The 13,937-nt window shown below is 48.9% G+C and overlaps 1 protein-coding gene across 1 annotated transcript in view; it reads right to left on the reverse strand.

Annotated features, from left to right (window-relative positions):
* Positions 1-13,937, reverse strand: part of TRRAP (transformation/transcription domain associated protein) — a 118,782-nt gene that overhangs the window by 85,352 nt on the left and 19,493 nt on the right. The window contains 10 exon segments of the mRNA XM_081337953.1: positions 7-113; positions 1,398-1,517; positions 2,078-2,116; positions 2,118-2,198; positions 8,634-8,687; positions 9,915-9,983; positions 11,174-11,344; positions 12,337-12,458; positions 12,758-12,854; positions 13,592-13,753. Coding sequence (XP_081194079.1) covers positions 7-113; positions 1,398-1,517; positions 2,078-2,116; positions 2,118-2,198; positions 8,634-8,687; positions 9,915-9,983; positions 11,174-11,344; positions 12,337-12,458; positions 12,758-12,854; positions 13,592-13,753 — 1,022 coding nt within the window.

A 13,937-nucleotide genomic window follows, 5' to 3' on the forward strand; every position in this document is an offset into this window, starting at 1 on the left:
CCGGGCCGAACAGCTGTCTGGGTCCCGCCAGGTAAGAGCAACGTAATGAAACGGTTGGGGTTGGCTGCCAGGACGTCTCGTAAAGGCTTGGCGTCTTTGTGTTTTAAAAAACTCTGTGGAGATGCATTTTTTTTGGGGGGGGGGGAGAAATGGAGAAAAAAATAAAAAACTGCTTGGTGAGGCTAACCATCCAACGTTTACAAACAAGGCCCAAAGCCTCCCCTGCTAAGCTGCAGCGTAACCTCGCTTTGCACCTCCAATTTTATTTTACTGAACCCTGTTTGGTTGGAAACACATCCATCGTGCCGCAAAGGAAAGGAGGAAAAAAAAAGAGGGTGTTGTATAGATAATATTCTCTGGGGGCTGTCCGTCAAATGATGATCATGGTCCATCAAACGTATTCACTGTACACTATAACCGATCTTAGCTCAAAGGTCAAGAAGAAGGAGGGTGTTTCCCCCCCCCCCCGGGATTATAAAGGGATTAAAAGCTTTGTTAACATTTGCTGCCTATTCTGGAAACTCTCCTCGAGTTGGGTTTCTCCATTTCGACGACTTTTAAAGACGGGTGGACTGCAACTCCCCCAGAATTCCCAATTCTGGGAGTTGAAATCCACCCATCTTACAAGGTGTTAAGGTTGAGAAACGTTATTCTAGCGCAGGGACCTCCAAACTTGGCCAACTTTTTAAGAGTTGTGGATTTCAACTCCCACAGTTCCCCAGAAAGCACGGCTGCCTGAGGAATTCTGGGAGCTGAAGTCCCCAAGTCTTACACTTGCCAAGTTTGGAGATCCCTGGTCTGGCGGGGAGGCATAGCAGGAGAATCATGTTAAGTCTCCGGTGTCAAAAAAAAATATCAGAGGTTTGGTAGCTTCTTTTCCAAGCAACAGGGACGCAGTGGCTCAGCGGGCTAGGACGCAGAGCTTTTGTCGATCAGAAGGTCGGCAGTTCGGCGGGTCGAATCCCGAGTGCCGCGTAGCAGAGTGAGCGCCTGTTATGCATCCCAGGCTTCTGCCAACCTAGCAGTTCGAAAGCATGTAAAAATGCAAGTAGAAAAATAGGGACCGCTGTGGTGGGAAAGTAACAGCGTTCCGTGCGCCTTTGGCGTCTAGTCATGCCGGCCACATGACCACAGAGACGTCCTCGGACAAGCGCTGGCTCTTTGGCTTTGAAACGGAGATGAGCACCGGCCCCTAGAGTCGGAAACGACTAGCACGCATGTGCGGGGGAACCTTTACCTTTACCTTTCCAAGCAACACATTTCACTAAAAGGCAGAACCGCTGCCGAGTCGGAAAAGCTGCTATCAAATTCCTTCTAATTCTATTTAAAGAGGATGGGAGGGCAAAAGTCGTGTTTTTTTTTTTTTAAACAAACAAAAAAAGCCAGCTGTGTCTTACCATGAACATCCTGCTCCACTGTGGATCATTTAAGGTCGCTTCCATCATAAAGAGCTCGACTGTCTGAGACGGGTGGCGGGTCAGAAACTTTATTAATGGTTCTCGGAAGGGGCTGCCAGCCTGCAGGTTGCAAAGGAGAGAAGGCCCGTGATCAGGTGAGCATGCAGGAAAGCATCAGCAGATGGATTTTTAAGAGGATGGATGGATGGATGGATGGATGGATGGATGTGGGGAGGGAGGGAGGGAGGAAGAGAGGGAGGGAGGGAGGGAGGAAGGAGGGAAGGAGAGGGAGAGAGGGAGGAAGTAGGGAAGAAGAAAGGAAGGGAGGAAGGAAGGAAGAAGGAAGGAAGGAAGGAAGGAAGGAAGGAAGGAAGGAAGGAAGGAAGGAGGGGGAGGGACGGAGGGGGGAAGGAGGGAAGGAAGAAAGGAAGGATGAAGGAAGGAGGGAGGGAAGAAGGAAGAAGGGGAGGGAGGAAGGAAGGAGGGAAGGAAGGAAGGAAGAAAGAAGGAAAGAAGGGAGGAAGGAAGGAAGGAGGGGGAGGGAGGGAGGGAGGAAGGAGGGAAGGAAGAAAGGGAGGAAGGAAGAAGGAAGGGAGGGAGGGAGGGAGGAAGGAAGGAAGGAAGGAAGGAAGGAGAAGGGAGGGAGGGAGGGAGGGAGGAAGGAAGGAAGGGTTCTTGACCTCAATCAACATGGCCCGTTCTGTTTTCATCACCACTTCCCAGCAAAGGTTTGACCAGCGTCTGTGGAGCAGCTGGGATCAGATGAAACAGGTTTATAATTGCTGAGCAAATCTTCATTTCCTGCAGACGAAACAGAAATCTCAGCCTAGCGTCCAGCAGCTGTGCACCCCTAAACCTACTGAGCCCAGTGGCTGACCCCAATGGACGCTACAGCCCTGCTTCTGCAAGGATGAGTTAAACCCCGGTTCTTACCCCAGGCCGTTTCAGAAGCTGCACTGGGTTTGAGGAGGAGAGGAGGGGGGGGTTAACTACCTCATTTGGTTACGTTTGGGTAGTAAAACCTTGTTTGTTTTTCACGGCATGACGGGAGAAGCACGGGAGGTTATGAACCGCAAAAAGCAGCATCTTTCTCTTCCAAACGCAAAAAATCGGGGCACCGAGGGCTGAAAATGGACTTGGGACAGGATTAGACTGTAAAACGGACTCTCTGGCCTTCAAGCGGTCTTTCCCCAGCACTGCAGCTCAGCTCGTCATGAGGACTAGCTGCATGGCCGTCTTGGTACTGTCTCTTTTGCAAGATGGCTACTTTCTACTAGGTGTTTTTTTTTTTTTAAAAAAAAAAAAAAAACCACAACACTGGATTGGCAAAAAAAAAAAAAAAAAAGTGCCCAAAAAAAGGTCTGGAGGGGGGAGGGAGGAGAAGTATTAAATCTAGAAAGGGTGGGTCGCATTTCCAGGACTTAAAAAGAGAAATGGGGGCCTGAATGGTTTCTTTTTCAGTTTGACATTAGCAACTCCAAACATTCAGAGCGATATAAATATAAATACACCCAACACACCCACACACACACACACACACACACACACACACACACACACCCCAAATCCCCTAGTGAACATGCTCAAAACCCCTTCACACGGCCAGTGTTACGCCAAACCACTCTGTCACAGACGAGAACAGAAGAGGACAAATGACAGCACTGCACTCGGAGGCACAATGCACTCTGCCCCGATACGCAACAGAGACAACTCACAAAGCACAGCAAGGGTAACCGTGAAACCCCGAAAGGTTAGAAAACAGAACGAAAGGGAGGAGAAAGGAGGAGGAGGAGGAAGAAGGAGGAAGAGGAAGAAAGAGGAAGAGGAAGAGGGAGAGAGGGAGGAGGAGGAGGAGGAGATGGCAAGAAGAAAAAGGAAGACGACAAGGAAATGGAGGAGAACGATAACAAGGAAGCAAGAGAAAGAGGAAGCTAAGTGGAGGAGGAGGAGGAGAAAGAGAAGAGAAAGGAGGAGGAGGAGGAGGAGGAGAAAGAGGAAGAAGAGGAAGAGGGAGAGAGGGAGGAAGGGGAGAGGGAGGAGGAGGAGAAGATGGCAAGAAGAAAAAGGGAAGATGACAAGGAAAAGAAGAACGATAACAAAGGAAACAAGAAAGAGGAAGCTGTGGAGAGGAGGAGGAGAAAGAGAAGGAGAAAGGAGGAGGAGGAGGAGGAGGAGGAGGAGAAAGAAGAGGAAGAGGAAGAGGGAGAGAGGGAGGAAGGGGAGAGGGAGGAGGAGGAGGAGATGGCAAGAAGAAAAAGGAAGATGACAAGGAAATGGAGGAGAACGATAACAAGGAAGCAAGAGAAAGAGGAAGCTAAGTGGAGGAGGAGGAGGAGAAAGAGAAGAGAAAGGAGGAGGAGGAGGAGGAGGAGAAAGAGGAAGAAGAGGAAGAGGGAGAGAGGGAGGAAGGGGAGAGGGAGGAGGAGGAGAAGATGGCAAGAGAAAAAGGAAGATGACAAGGAAAAGAAGAACGATAACAAGGAAACAAGAAAGAGGAAGCTGTGGAGGAGGAGGAGGAGAAAGAGAAGAGAAAGGAGGAGGAGGAGGAGGAGGAGGAGGAGAAAGAAGAGGAAGAGGAAGAGGGAGAGAGGGAGGAAGGGGGAGGGAGGAGGAGGAGGAGATGGCAAGAAGAAAAAGGAAGATGACAAGGGAAATGGAGGAGAACGATAACAAGGAAGCAAGAGAAAGAGGAAGCTAAGTGGAGGAGGAGGAGGAGAAAGAGAAGAGAAAGGAGGAGGAGGAGGAGGAGGGAGAAAGAGGAAGAAGAGGAAGAGGGAGAGAGGGAGGAAGGGGAGAGGGAGGAGGAGGAGAAGATGGCAAGAAGAAAAAGGAAGATGACAAGGAAAAGAAGAACGATAACAAGGAAACAAGAAAGAGGAAGCTGTGGAGGAGGAGGAGGAGAAAGAGAAGAGAAAGGAGGAGGAGGAGGAGGAAGAAGAGGAAGAAGAGGAAGAGGAAGAGGGAGAGAGGGAGGAAGGGGAGAGGGAGGAGGAGGAGGAGATGGCAAGAAGAAAAAGGAAGACGACAAGGAAATGGAGGAGAACGATAACAAGGAAGCAAGAGAAAGAGGAAGCTAAGTGGAGGAGGAGGGAGGAGGGAAGAGAAGAGAAAGGAGGAGAAGGAGGAGGAGGAGGAGAAAGAGGAAGAGGGAGAGAGGGAGGAAGGGGAGAGGGAGGAGGAGGAGAAGATGGCAAGAAAGAAAAAGGAAGATGACAAGGAAAAGAAGAACGATAACAAGGAAACAAGAAAGAGGAAGCTGTGGAGGAGGAGGAGGAGAAAGAGAAGAGAAAGGAGGAGGAGGAGGAGGAGGAGAAAGAAGAGGAAGAGGAAGAGGAAGAGAGGGAGGAAGGGGAGAGGGAGGAGGAGGAGATGGCAAAGAAGAAAAAAGGAAGACGACAAGGAAATGGAGAACGATAACAAGGAAGCAAGAGAAAGAGGAAGCTAAGTGGAGGAGGAGGAGGAGAAAGAGAAGAGAAAGGAGGAGAAGGAGGAGGAGGAGAAAGAGGAAGAGGGAGAGAGGGAGGAAGGGGAGAGGGAGGAGGAGGAGATGGCAAGAAGAAAAAGGAAGATGACAAGGAAATGGAGGAGAACGATAACAAGGAAACAAGAAAGAGGAAGCTAAGTGGAGGAGGAGGAGGAGAAAGAGAAGAGAAAGGAGGAGAAGGAGGAGGAGGAGAAAGAGGAAGAGGGAGAGAGGGAGGAAGGGGAGAGGGAGGAGGAGGAGAAGATGGCAAGAAGAAAAAGGAAGATGACAAGGAAAAGAAGAACGATAACAAGGAAACAAGAAAGAGGAAGCTGTAGAGGAGGAGGAGGAGAAAGAGAAGAGAAAGGAGGAGGAGGAGGAGGAGGAGGAGGAGAAAGAAGAGGAAGAGGAAGAGGAAGAGAGGGAGGAAGGGGAGAGGGAGGAGGAGGAGGAGATGGCAAGAAGAAAAAGGAAGATGACAAGGAAATGGAGGAGAACGATAACAAGGAAGCAAGAGAAAGAGGAAGCTAAGTGGAGGAGGAGGAGGAGGAAGAGAAGAGAAAGGAGGAGAAGGAGGAGGAGGAGGAGAAAGAGGAAGAAGAGGAAGAGGGAGAGAGGGAGGAAGGGGAGAGGGAGGAGGAGGAGAAGATGGCAAGAAGAAAAAGGAAGATCACAAGGAAAAGAAGAACGATAACAAGGAAACAAGAAAGAGGAAGCTGTGGAGGAGGAGGAGGAGAAAGAGAAGAGAAAGGAGGAGGAGGAGGAGGAAGAAGAGGAAGAAGAGGAAGAGGAAGAGGGAGAGAGGGAGGAAGGGGAGAGGGAGGAGGAGGAGGAGATGGCAAGAAGAAAAAGGAAGACGACAAGGAAATGGAGGAGAACGATAACAAGGAAGCAAGAGAAAGAGGAAGCTAAGTGGAGGAGGAGGAGGAGGAAGAGAAGAGAAAGGAGGAGAAGGAGGAGGAGGAGGAGAAAGAGGAAGAGGGAGAGAGGGAGGAAGGGGAGAGGGAGGAGGAGGAGAAGATGGCAAGAAGAAAAAGGAAGATGACAAGGAAAAGAAGAACGATAACAAGGAAACAAGAAAGAGGAAGCTGTGGAGGAGGAGGAGGAGAAAGAGAAGAGAAAGGAGGAGGAGGAGGAGGAGGAGAAAGAAGAGGAAGAGGAAGAGGAAGAGAGGGAGGAAGGGGAGAGGGAGGAGGAGGAGATGGCAAGAAGAAAAAGGAAGACGACAAGGAAATGGAGAACGATAACAAGGAAGCAAGAGAAAGAGGAAGCTAAGTGGAGGAGGAGGAGGAGAAAGAGAAGAGAAAGGAGGAGAAGGAGGAGGAGGAGAAAGAGGAAGAGGGAGAGAGGGAGGAAGGGGAGAGGGAGGAGGAGGAGATGGCAAGAAGAAAAAGGAAGATGACAAGGAAATGGAGGAGAACGATAACAAGGAAACAAGAAAGAGGAAGCTAAGTGGAGGAGGAGGAGGAGAAAGAGAAGAGAAAGGAGGAGAAGGAGGAGGAGGAGAAAGAGGAAGAGGGAGAGAGGGAGGAAGGGGAGAGGGAGGAGGAGGAGAAGATGGCAAGAAGAAAAAGGAAGATGACAAGGAAAAGAAGAACGATAACAAGGAAACAAGAAAGAGGAAGCTGTAGAGGAGGAGGAGGAGAAAGAGAAGAGAAAGGAGGAGGAGGAGGAGGAGGAGGAGGAGAAAGAAGAGGAAGAGGAAGAGGAAGAGAGGGAGGAAGGGGAGAGGGAGGAGGAGGAGGAGATGGCAAGAAGAAAAAGGAAGATGACAAGGAAATGGAGGAGAACGATAACAAGGAAGCAAGAGAAAGAGGAAGCTAAGTGGAGGAGGAGGAGGAGGAAGAGAAGAGAAAGGAGGAGAAGGAGGAGGAGGAGGAGAAAGAGGAAGAAGAGGAAGAGGGAGAGAGGGAGGAAGGGGAGAGGGAGGAGGAGGAGAAGATGGCAAGAAGAAAAAGGAAGATCACAAGGAAAAGAAGAACGATAACAAGGAAACAAGAAAGAGGAAGCTGTGGAGGAGGAGGAGGAGAAAGAGAAGAGAAAGGAGGAGGAGGAGGAGGAGGAGGAGGAGAAAGAAGAGGAAGAGGAAGAGGAAGAGAGGGAGGAAGGGGAGAGGGAGGAGGAGGAGGAGATGGCAAGAAGAAAAAGGAAGATGACAAGGAAATGGAGGAGAACGATAACAAGGAAGCAAGAGAAAGAGGAAGCTAAGTGGAGGAGGAGGAGGAGGAAGAGAAGAGAAAGGAGGAGAAGGAGGAGGAGGAGGAGAAAGAGGAAGAAGAGGAAGAGGGAGAGAGGGAGGAAGGGGAGAGGGAGGAGGAGGAGAAGATGGCAAGAAGAAAAAGGAAGATGACAAGGAAAAGAAGAACGATAACAAGGAAACAAGAAAGAGGAAGCTGTGGAGGAGGAGGAGGAGAAAGAGAAGAGAAAGGAGGAGGAGGAGGAGGAGGAGGAGGAGAAAGAAGAGGAAGAGGAAGAGGAAGAGAGGGAGGAAGGGGAGAGGGAGGAGGAGGAGGAGATGGCAAGAAGAAAAAGGAAGATGACAAGGAAATGGAGGAGAACGATAACAAGGAAGCAAGAGAAAGAGGAAGCTAAGTGGAGGAGGAGGAGGAGGAAGAGAAGAGAAAGGAGGAGAAGGAGGAGGAGGAGGAGAAAGAGGAAGAAGAGGAAGAGGGAGAGAGGGAGGAAGGGGAGAGGGAGGAGGAGGAGAAGATGGCAAGAAGAAAAAGGAAGATCACAAGGAAAAGAAGAACGATAACAAGGAAACAAGAAAGAGGAAGCTGTGGAGGAGGAGGAGGAGAAAGAGAAGAGAAAGGAGGAGGAGGAGGAGGAGGAGGAGGAGAAAGAAGAGGAAGAGGAAGAGGAAGAGAGGGAGGAAGGGGAGAGGGAGGAGGAGGAGGAGATGGCAAGAAGAAAAAGGAAGATGACAAGGAAATGGAGGAGAACGATAACAAGGAAGCAAGAGAAAGAGGAAGCTAAGTGGAGGAGGAGGAGGAGGAAGAGAAGAGAAAGGAGGAGAAGGAGGAGGAGGAGGAGAAAGAGGAAGAGGGAGAGAGGGAGAGAGGGAGGAAGGGGAGAGGGAGGAGGAGGAGAAGATGGCAAGAAGAAAAAGGAAGATGACAAGGAAAAGAAGAACGATAACAAGGAAACAAGAAAGAGGAAGCTAAGTGGAGGAGGAGGAGGAGAAAGAGAAGAGAAAGGAGGAGGAGGAGGAGGAGGAGGAGAAAGAAGAGGAAGAGGAAGAGGAAGAGAGGGAGGAAGGGGAGAGGGAGGAGGAGGAGGAGATGGCAAGAAGAAAAAGGAAGACGACAAGGAAATGGAGGAGAACGATAACAAGGAAGCAAGAGAAAGAGGAAGCTAAGTGGAGGAGGAGGAGGAGGAAGTTGAGGAGGAGGAGGAAGAGGAAGAGGAAGAGGAGGAGGAGGAGGAGGAGAAATCACCACTTCCTTGTGCCTCTACTATCAATTCTCACCTCTACCCCTTCCACGGCAGGCTGAGCCAAACACCAGAAGAGGAACAGAAAAAAAACAAAACAAAACAAAAATTCACAGCATGAACAACAACAAACAACAACAAAAGGAACACAAATGCCAAAAAAAAAACACCCCCCAAAAAACTTGTATATGTGCCGTTTTGCTTCGGACTGCAGTCAGGAGAGGGGAAAAAAAACAAAAAACACACACACACACACAAAAAAAAACCACAGAAAAACCAACAAACCAAAAACTGATTTTTTTTCATTTTTATTTTTGTAAAGTAGGGATTGGTGTTCTCACCTCAAACTGACCGAAGGGAGACAAGGAACCTTTCCTGCATTCTGCAATACTGTCCTAAGGATGGGAAAAGCAACTTTTTTTTTTCCTTTTTTGATCTTGGAACACACACGCACAGAGAGAGAGAGAGAACACACAGAGCTCCCCGTATTTCCAACAAAAAATAAAATAAATAAAATAAATGAAAAATGCCTAAAAAGCAGACCGGGGTGGGCCTGAGCGGGGGGGCGGTGGGCGGGGGGGGTTTAGATTAGAGCTGGACGAGGCAGTGAAAAAGCAGAATTCCGACTCTTTGGCACGGTGATGGACTGCATTGGGGTGCAGAGGCCACGGCTAGAATCTCCCCTTTCGGTGGCTTGATAGAATAAACCAGGTTCTGGAGATCAGACACCAGCAATCTGCTCATTCTCACATGCACACAAACACAGCAGCATCGCCTCCCCGGAATGTTTCAAGAAAAGCGTCTGATGAGACTTGTGGACTTCAACTCCCAGAATTCCCACAGCCAGCATTGCCCAGCAAAATCATCTTCCTCCCTAATTTTTCCTTCCTTCCTTCCTCCCTCCCTTCTAATTTTTCCTTCCTTCCTTTCCTTCCTCCCTAATCTTTCCTTCCTTTCCTTCCTCCCTAATTTTTCCTTCCTTCCTTCCTCCCTCCCTTCAAATTTTTCCTTCCTTCCTTCCTTCCTCCCTTCTAATTTTTCCTTCCTTCCTTCCTTCCTCCCTTCTAATTTTTCCTTCCTTCCTTTCCTTCCTCCCTCATTTTTCCTTCCTTCCTTTCCTCCCTCCCTCCTTCTCTGTCATTGGTTCTCCATATTTATCTCCAACGTCCCCGGGGGGGTGGGGGGGGTGGATAACCCAGAACACCTTCAAGAATCAAGCTGGGGAAAAACTGAGCCAGCAATTCACCGTGAGCGAATTGCCGGCCGAAAGCAAGGGTTGTCCAGCCGCACTTTCCACTGCGCAGGCATCTCACACATTGTTCACTCAGACAAAAAAAAAACACAAAAAACGGGGCCTTCCTTTCACTTCAGCTCCAGCTCCAGCAGCTAATGTCCAACCAGCTGCCTCTCAATGCCACGGAGGGGCTACGGGCTTATGACGAAGAAAAAGAAAGAAAACAAAAAAAAAAAACGCCTTCCATCCTATGAAAAAGTGGGTATTAAAAGGGACTCAGAATCAAAACCTGGCAGTTCACACCCCGTACCCCCCACCCAACTCTGCCGTGATCACCTCTGTTTTCGAGTTCAAAGCTTCCCCCCACCCCAAAAAATCTGCTACTTACGTTTCCATCGCTTCTCTGCCCTCCTTTATGAGTAAGGACCACCACCTCCATCCATTTACGCAGGTGTTGCTGCAAAAGGATGAGAGAGAGAGAGAGAGAGACATCGGTCACATCCTGCACTCTGCCGTTGCTGAGTGGCAGGCGCATCTCCCGACGGAAAAAGTCACTCTGCGTGGATTGCCACATGCCACCTTTTTTTTCTCCCCCCCCCCCCGCCCCTCCGCAAATGCAGGATCCCCTTTTTTCTTATCCACCCAGGGCTGATAAATCAATTCATTATGAAATAAAGAAAAAGGAAAGAACGAGTGAGCGCCAAAGAATGGAGGCCTTTGAACTACGGTGCTGGAGAAGACTCCTGCGAGTCCCTTGGACTGCAAGGCGATCCAACCGGTCGGTCCTGGAGGAGATCAACCCTGGCTGCTCTTTAGAAGGCCAGATCCTGAAGCTAAAACTCAAGTACTTTGGCCACCTAATGAGAAGGAAGGACTCACTGGAGAAGAGCCTAATGCTGGGAAAGATCGAGGGCAATAGAAGAAGGGGACGACAGAGAATGAGGTGGCTGGATGGAGTCACTGAAGCAGCAGGCGTGAGCTTAAAGGGACTCCAGAAGATGGTAGAGGACAGGAAGGCCTGGAGGAACGTTGTCCATGGGGTCGCGATGGGTCGGACACGACTTCGCAGCTAACAACAATCTCTCTGTGTTACATTATCCTTCTGTACTCCGGTTTTGTGTAAAACTGGGGCCTGTTAGACTGCTGAGCCCTTTGTTTCACAGTTTCAATGTGTGTGGCTGCTTCAGTTTTGCAATGTAGGTTTCAGACATAAATTATTGGCTTAATTTTTTTTCTCTCTTGTGAACCTGGGTGCCTGTAATTAACACAGTTATCCAGTGCACATTCCCAACTCTTAATCGCACAGCCTGGAAAGTCCATTTGAAACGGGGGAATTTGGGAACTATAGCAGAGGGAAGGACTCACTGGAGAAGAGCCTAATGCTGGGAAAGATCGAGGGCAATAGAAGAAGGGGATGACAGAGAAGGAGGTGGCTGGATGGAGTCACTGAAGCAGGAGGCGTGAGCCTAAATGGACTCCAGAAGACGGCAGAGGACAGGAAGGCCTGGAGGAACGTTGTCCATGGAGTCGCGATGGGTCGGACACGACTTCACAGCTAACAACAACAACAACACATAAACTGACATCCAACCGAGAATACGGTCAGTTCCTCAACCTGGAACTTTTGCCTTCCTGCCAGATTCTTACCATCATCTGGTCACAAAATTTGTCGTTGAAAGAGTTGGGGAAGAGCCGCGTCACCGACGTCAGCCTGTTCACCACGTTGAGGGTTAGGCTCCGATAGTCTCCCAGCATCATCAGCAACGGTCTCATGTGGGTGTGGATCTGGTCCACTTCTATGGTTGCGCCTTCCAAAAACTGCAAGGGGCCAAAAAAAGCAGGCAAGGATCAGGGAATGCCGGCAGAACGCAAATGCTCCCATTATGTTCCTGGACCACAAACAAGAATAAGACCGCGACATTCCTGATATTGCCACTGGGCCAATGTGTGACCTGTAACACATACCTTGGTTTATTTCACCAGTCTAACCCAGTGTGTCTCAATCCTAGCAACTTTAAGCTAGGTGGACTTCCAACTGGGGCACAACGACACAAGATGCTGTGTTTGTCAGACGGAGCCGACAGCCCAGGTTCGAGAGCCGAGCTGCGCGCAACAGGGCAAGCTCCCGTCCTTGGCTCCAGCTCCTGTTCACCTAGCAGTTTGAATGTATGCCAATGCAAGTAGATAAATAGGTACTGCCAGACATTCAAAAGCATGCAAATGCGAGTAGATAAATAGGTACCACTTCAGTGGGAAGGTAACAGCATTTCGTGAGCCTTTGGCGTATAGCAGCTGACCCACGGGCCGGATGGGTCACCCCGAAACAGCACCCACCCCATTGCCGGCAATGGGGAAAAAGTCCTGATACGTCATGATCAACGTCACGTCACGTCGTGAGTTTGACATGCCTGGAGTATAGCCATGCTGGCCACATGACCATGGACAATTGTCTTCGGACAACGCTGGCTCCCTCGGCCAAGAAATGGGATAAGCACTACACCCTGGAGTCACACATGCCTGGACAGGGAAGCCTTTACCTTTGGACTTCAACTCCCAGAATTCACCAGCCAGCCAGGAAGATTCTAGGGGCTAGGGGATTCTGGGAGTTGAAATATACATAGCTTACTGGCTGGGGAATTCTGTGAACTGAAGATGGTAAATGCGGCCTGGAGAAATCGCTTCCACCAAGATCGCAAGAGAAACTCCACCGGTTTCAACTGCCACCTGCGTTCTCACAGCTTCTGGTCTTGAGAAGAAAAAAAAAAGGAAAGGAGACCAAGAGGAAAGAGCGTCATTTCTCCATCACAAACCTTCCTCATGCAGGCCTCGCCGGCTTCCTGAAGCTCATTGTTGGTCGAATTGAGGGCTTTGAAGAGAGCGCCGATGATCTTCTCTCGAGATTGGGGCAAGTAGTTGCAGGCAGCCAAGGCATCTGTGTGAAATCAGACAAAGCAAGTCCCCGTCTGAAGCGGCAATTCAAACAGTCCTAAAATGAGGCTCTTCTGGCGGATTCTGCTACGTCAAGGGTCCCCAACCCCCGGGGCTGTGGCCTGGTACCAGACTGTAGCCCATTCAGAACTGGGCCACGGAAGTGGTGGGCAACTGGGTGCGTGCCTGGCTGAGGAATTCTGGGAGTTGGAAGTCCACAAGTCATAAAAGGGCCAAGTTGGAAGACCCCCTGATTTAGGACAGTAAAGCTCTCAAACTATCTTCCATGCTTGATTAACTTACTCAGAGCCGCAATGCGAAGGGGCACCAAAGAAGGCAGACTCTTATAACAGGGCAATTTCATTAAGGAACAGTCTTCCGCCTCACATAGATTCAGCAGCTGAAAGTTCAAAGAGAAGGAAAGTTGGCTTTGGAAGCAACCTTCCAATGGATAACACCAAGGCGCATCTTGGTTTGTTTGTCAACATCATCATCATCATCATTATTATTATTATTATTATTATTATTATTATTATTATTATTATTATTATTATTTAACTTTTATTCATTAACCATGAAACTCAGTCAACTGAACACTCAAATTGACTGGCACTAAGGGTTGACACGGGCTGCTGCCAGCATCCTAGGTATCAACCTGGTATCTCCTTAAAATGTAAGATGTTCCGAGTAGTGCCGTTTTTTGTAGCTTTGCTGGAGTTATTGCAGGAAGTTGCAATTTCTTCATGTGTTTTGTAAAGTTTTTGGACGTATTTTTTACACAATGCCCAGTGGATTAGTTTAGCAACTCGCTCATGTCTAGCTTTGTAATCCGTTTGCGCGATTTTGCTGCACTCACATATTAAATGTGAAACAGTTTCAACTTTGTCGTTGCAAAGTCGGCAATTTGGATTGTCAGCAGATTTTTGTATCTTCGCTTTCATGGTGTTAGTTTGTAGTGCTTGTTCTTGAGCAGCCAGTATTAAGCCTTCCGTTTCTTTCTTGATGGTTCCCATCTTAAACCATTACTACTACTACTACTACTACTACTACTACTACTACTACTATTATTCACAGCACTGCTGATTTACAGGGCTCAGTTTTAGAAAACGATCTGAAAAGTGGCAAAGAATAAAATACCTCTGTATAAAATACTTTGTGCTCTACCACGTTGAGGTCCATGGTGAAAAGCCGGGGTTGCAGAGTGGTGCAAAACGTGTTCCCTTCCATCAAACCGATCTGGGCGTTTGCCGGCTGATGTCGGAGCAAATGTTTTTTGGGAGGAACCATATCTTGGAGTACCTAGAAGACAGAGAGGTCTATCCAGAACATGATCTTTGTTGGCTTGGTCCCACCACTATTGTCACGGTCCTTTCCCCATCCGTCCCACCATCCAGGTTCAGCCCTCGGAGGACAAAACTGCAGCATGACATCTGAAGGGATCAATCTGTTTGGGAAAGGTCTCTAAAAGCAAAGAACCGTCACA

This window comes from Vipera berus (genome assembly GCF_964194415.1).
Source record: "Vipera berus genome assembly, chromosome: 13".
Taxonomy (NCBI): Eukaryota; Metazoa; Chordata; class Lepidosauria; order Squamata; family Viperidae; genus Vipera; species Vipera berus.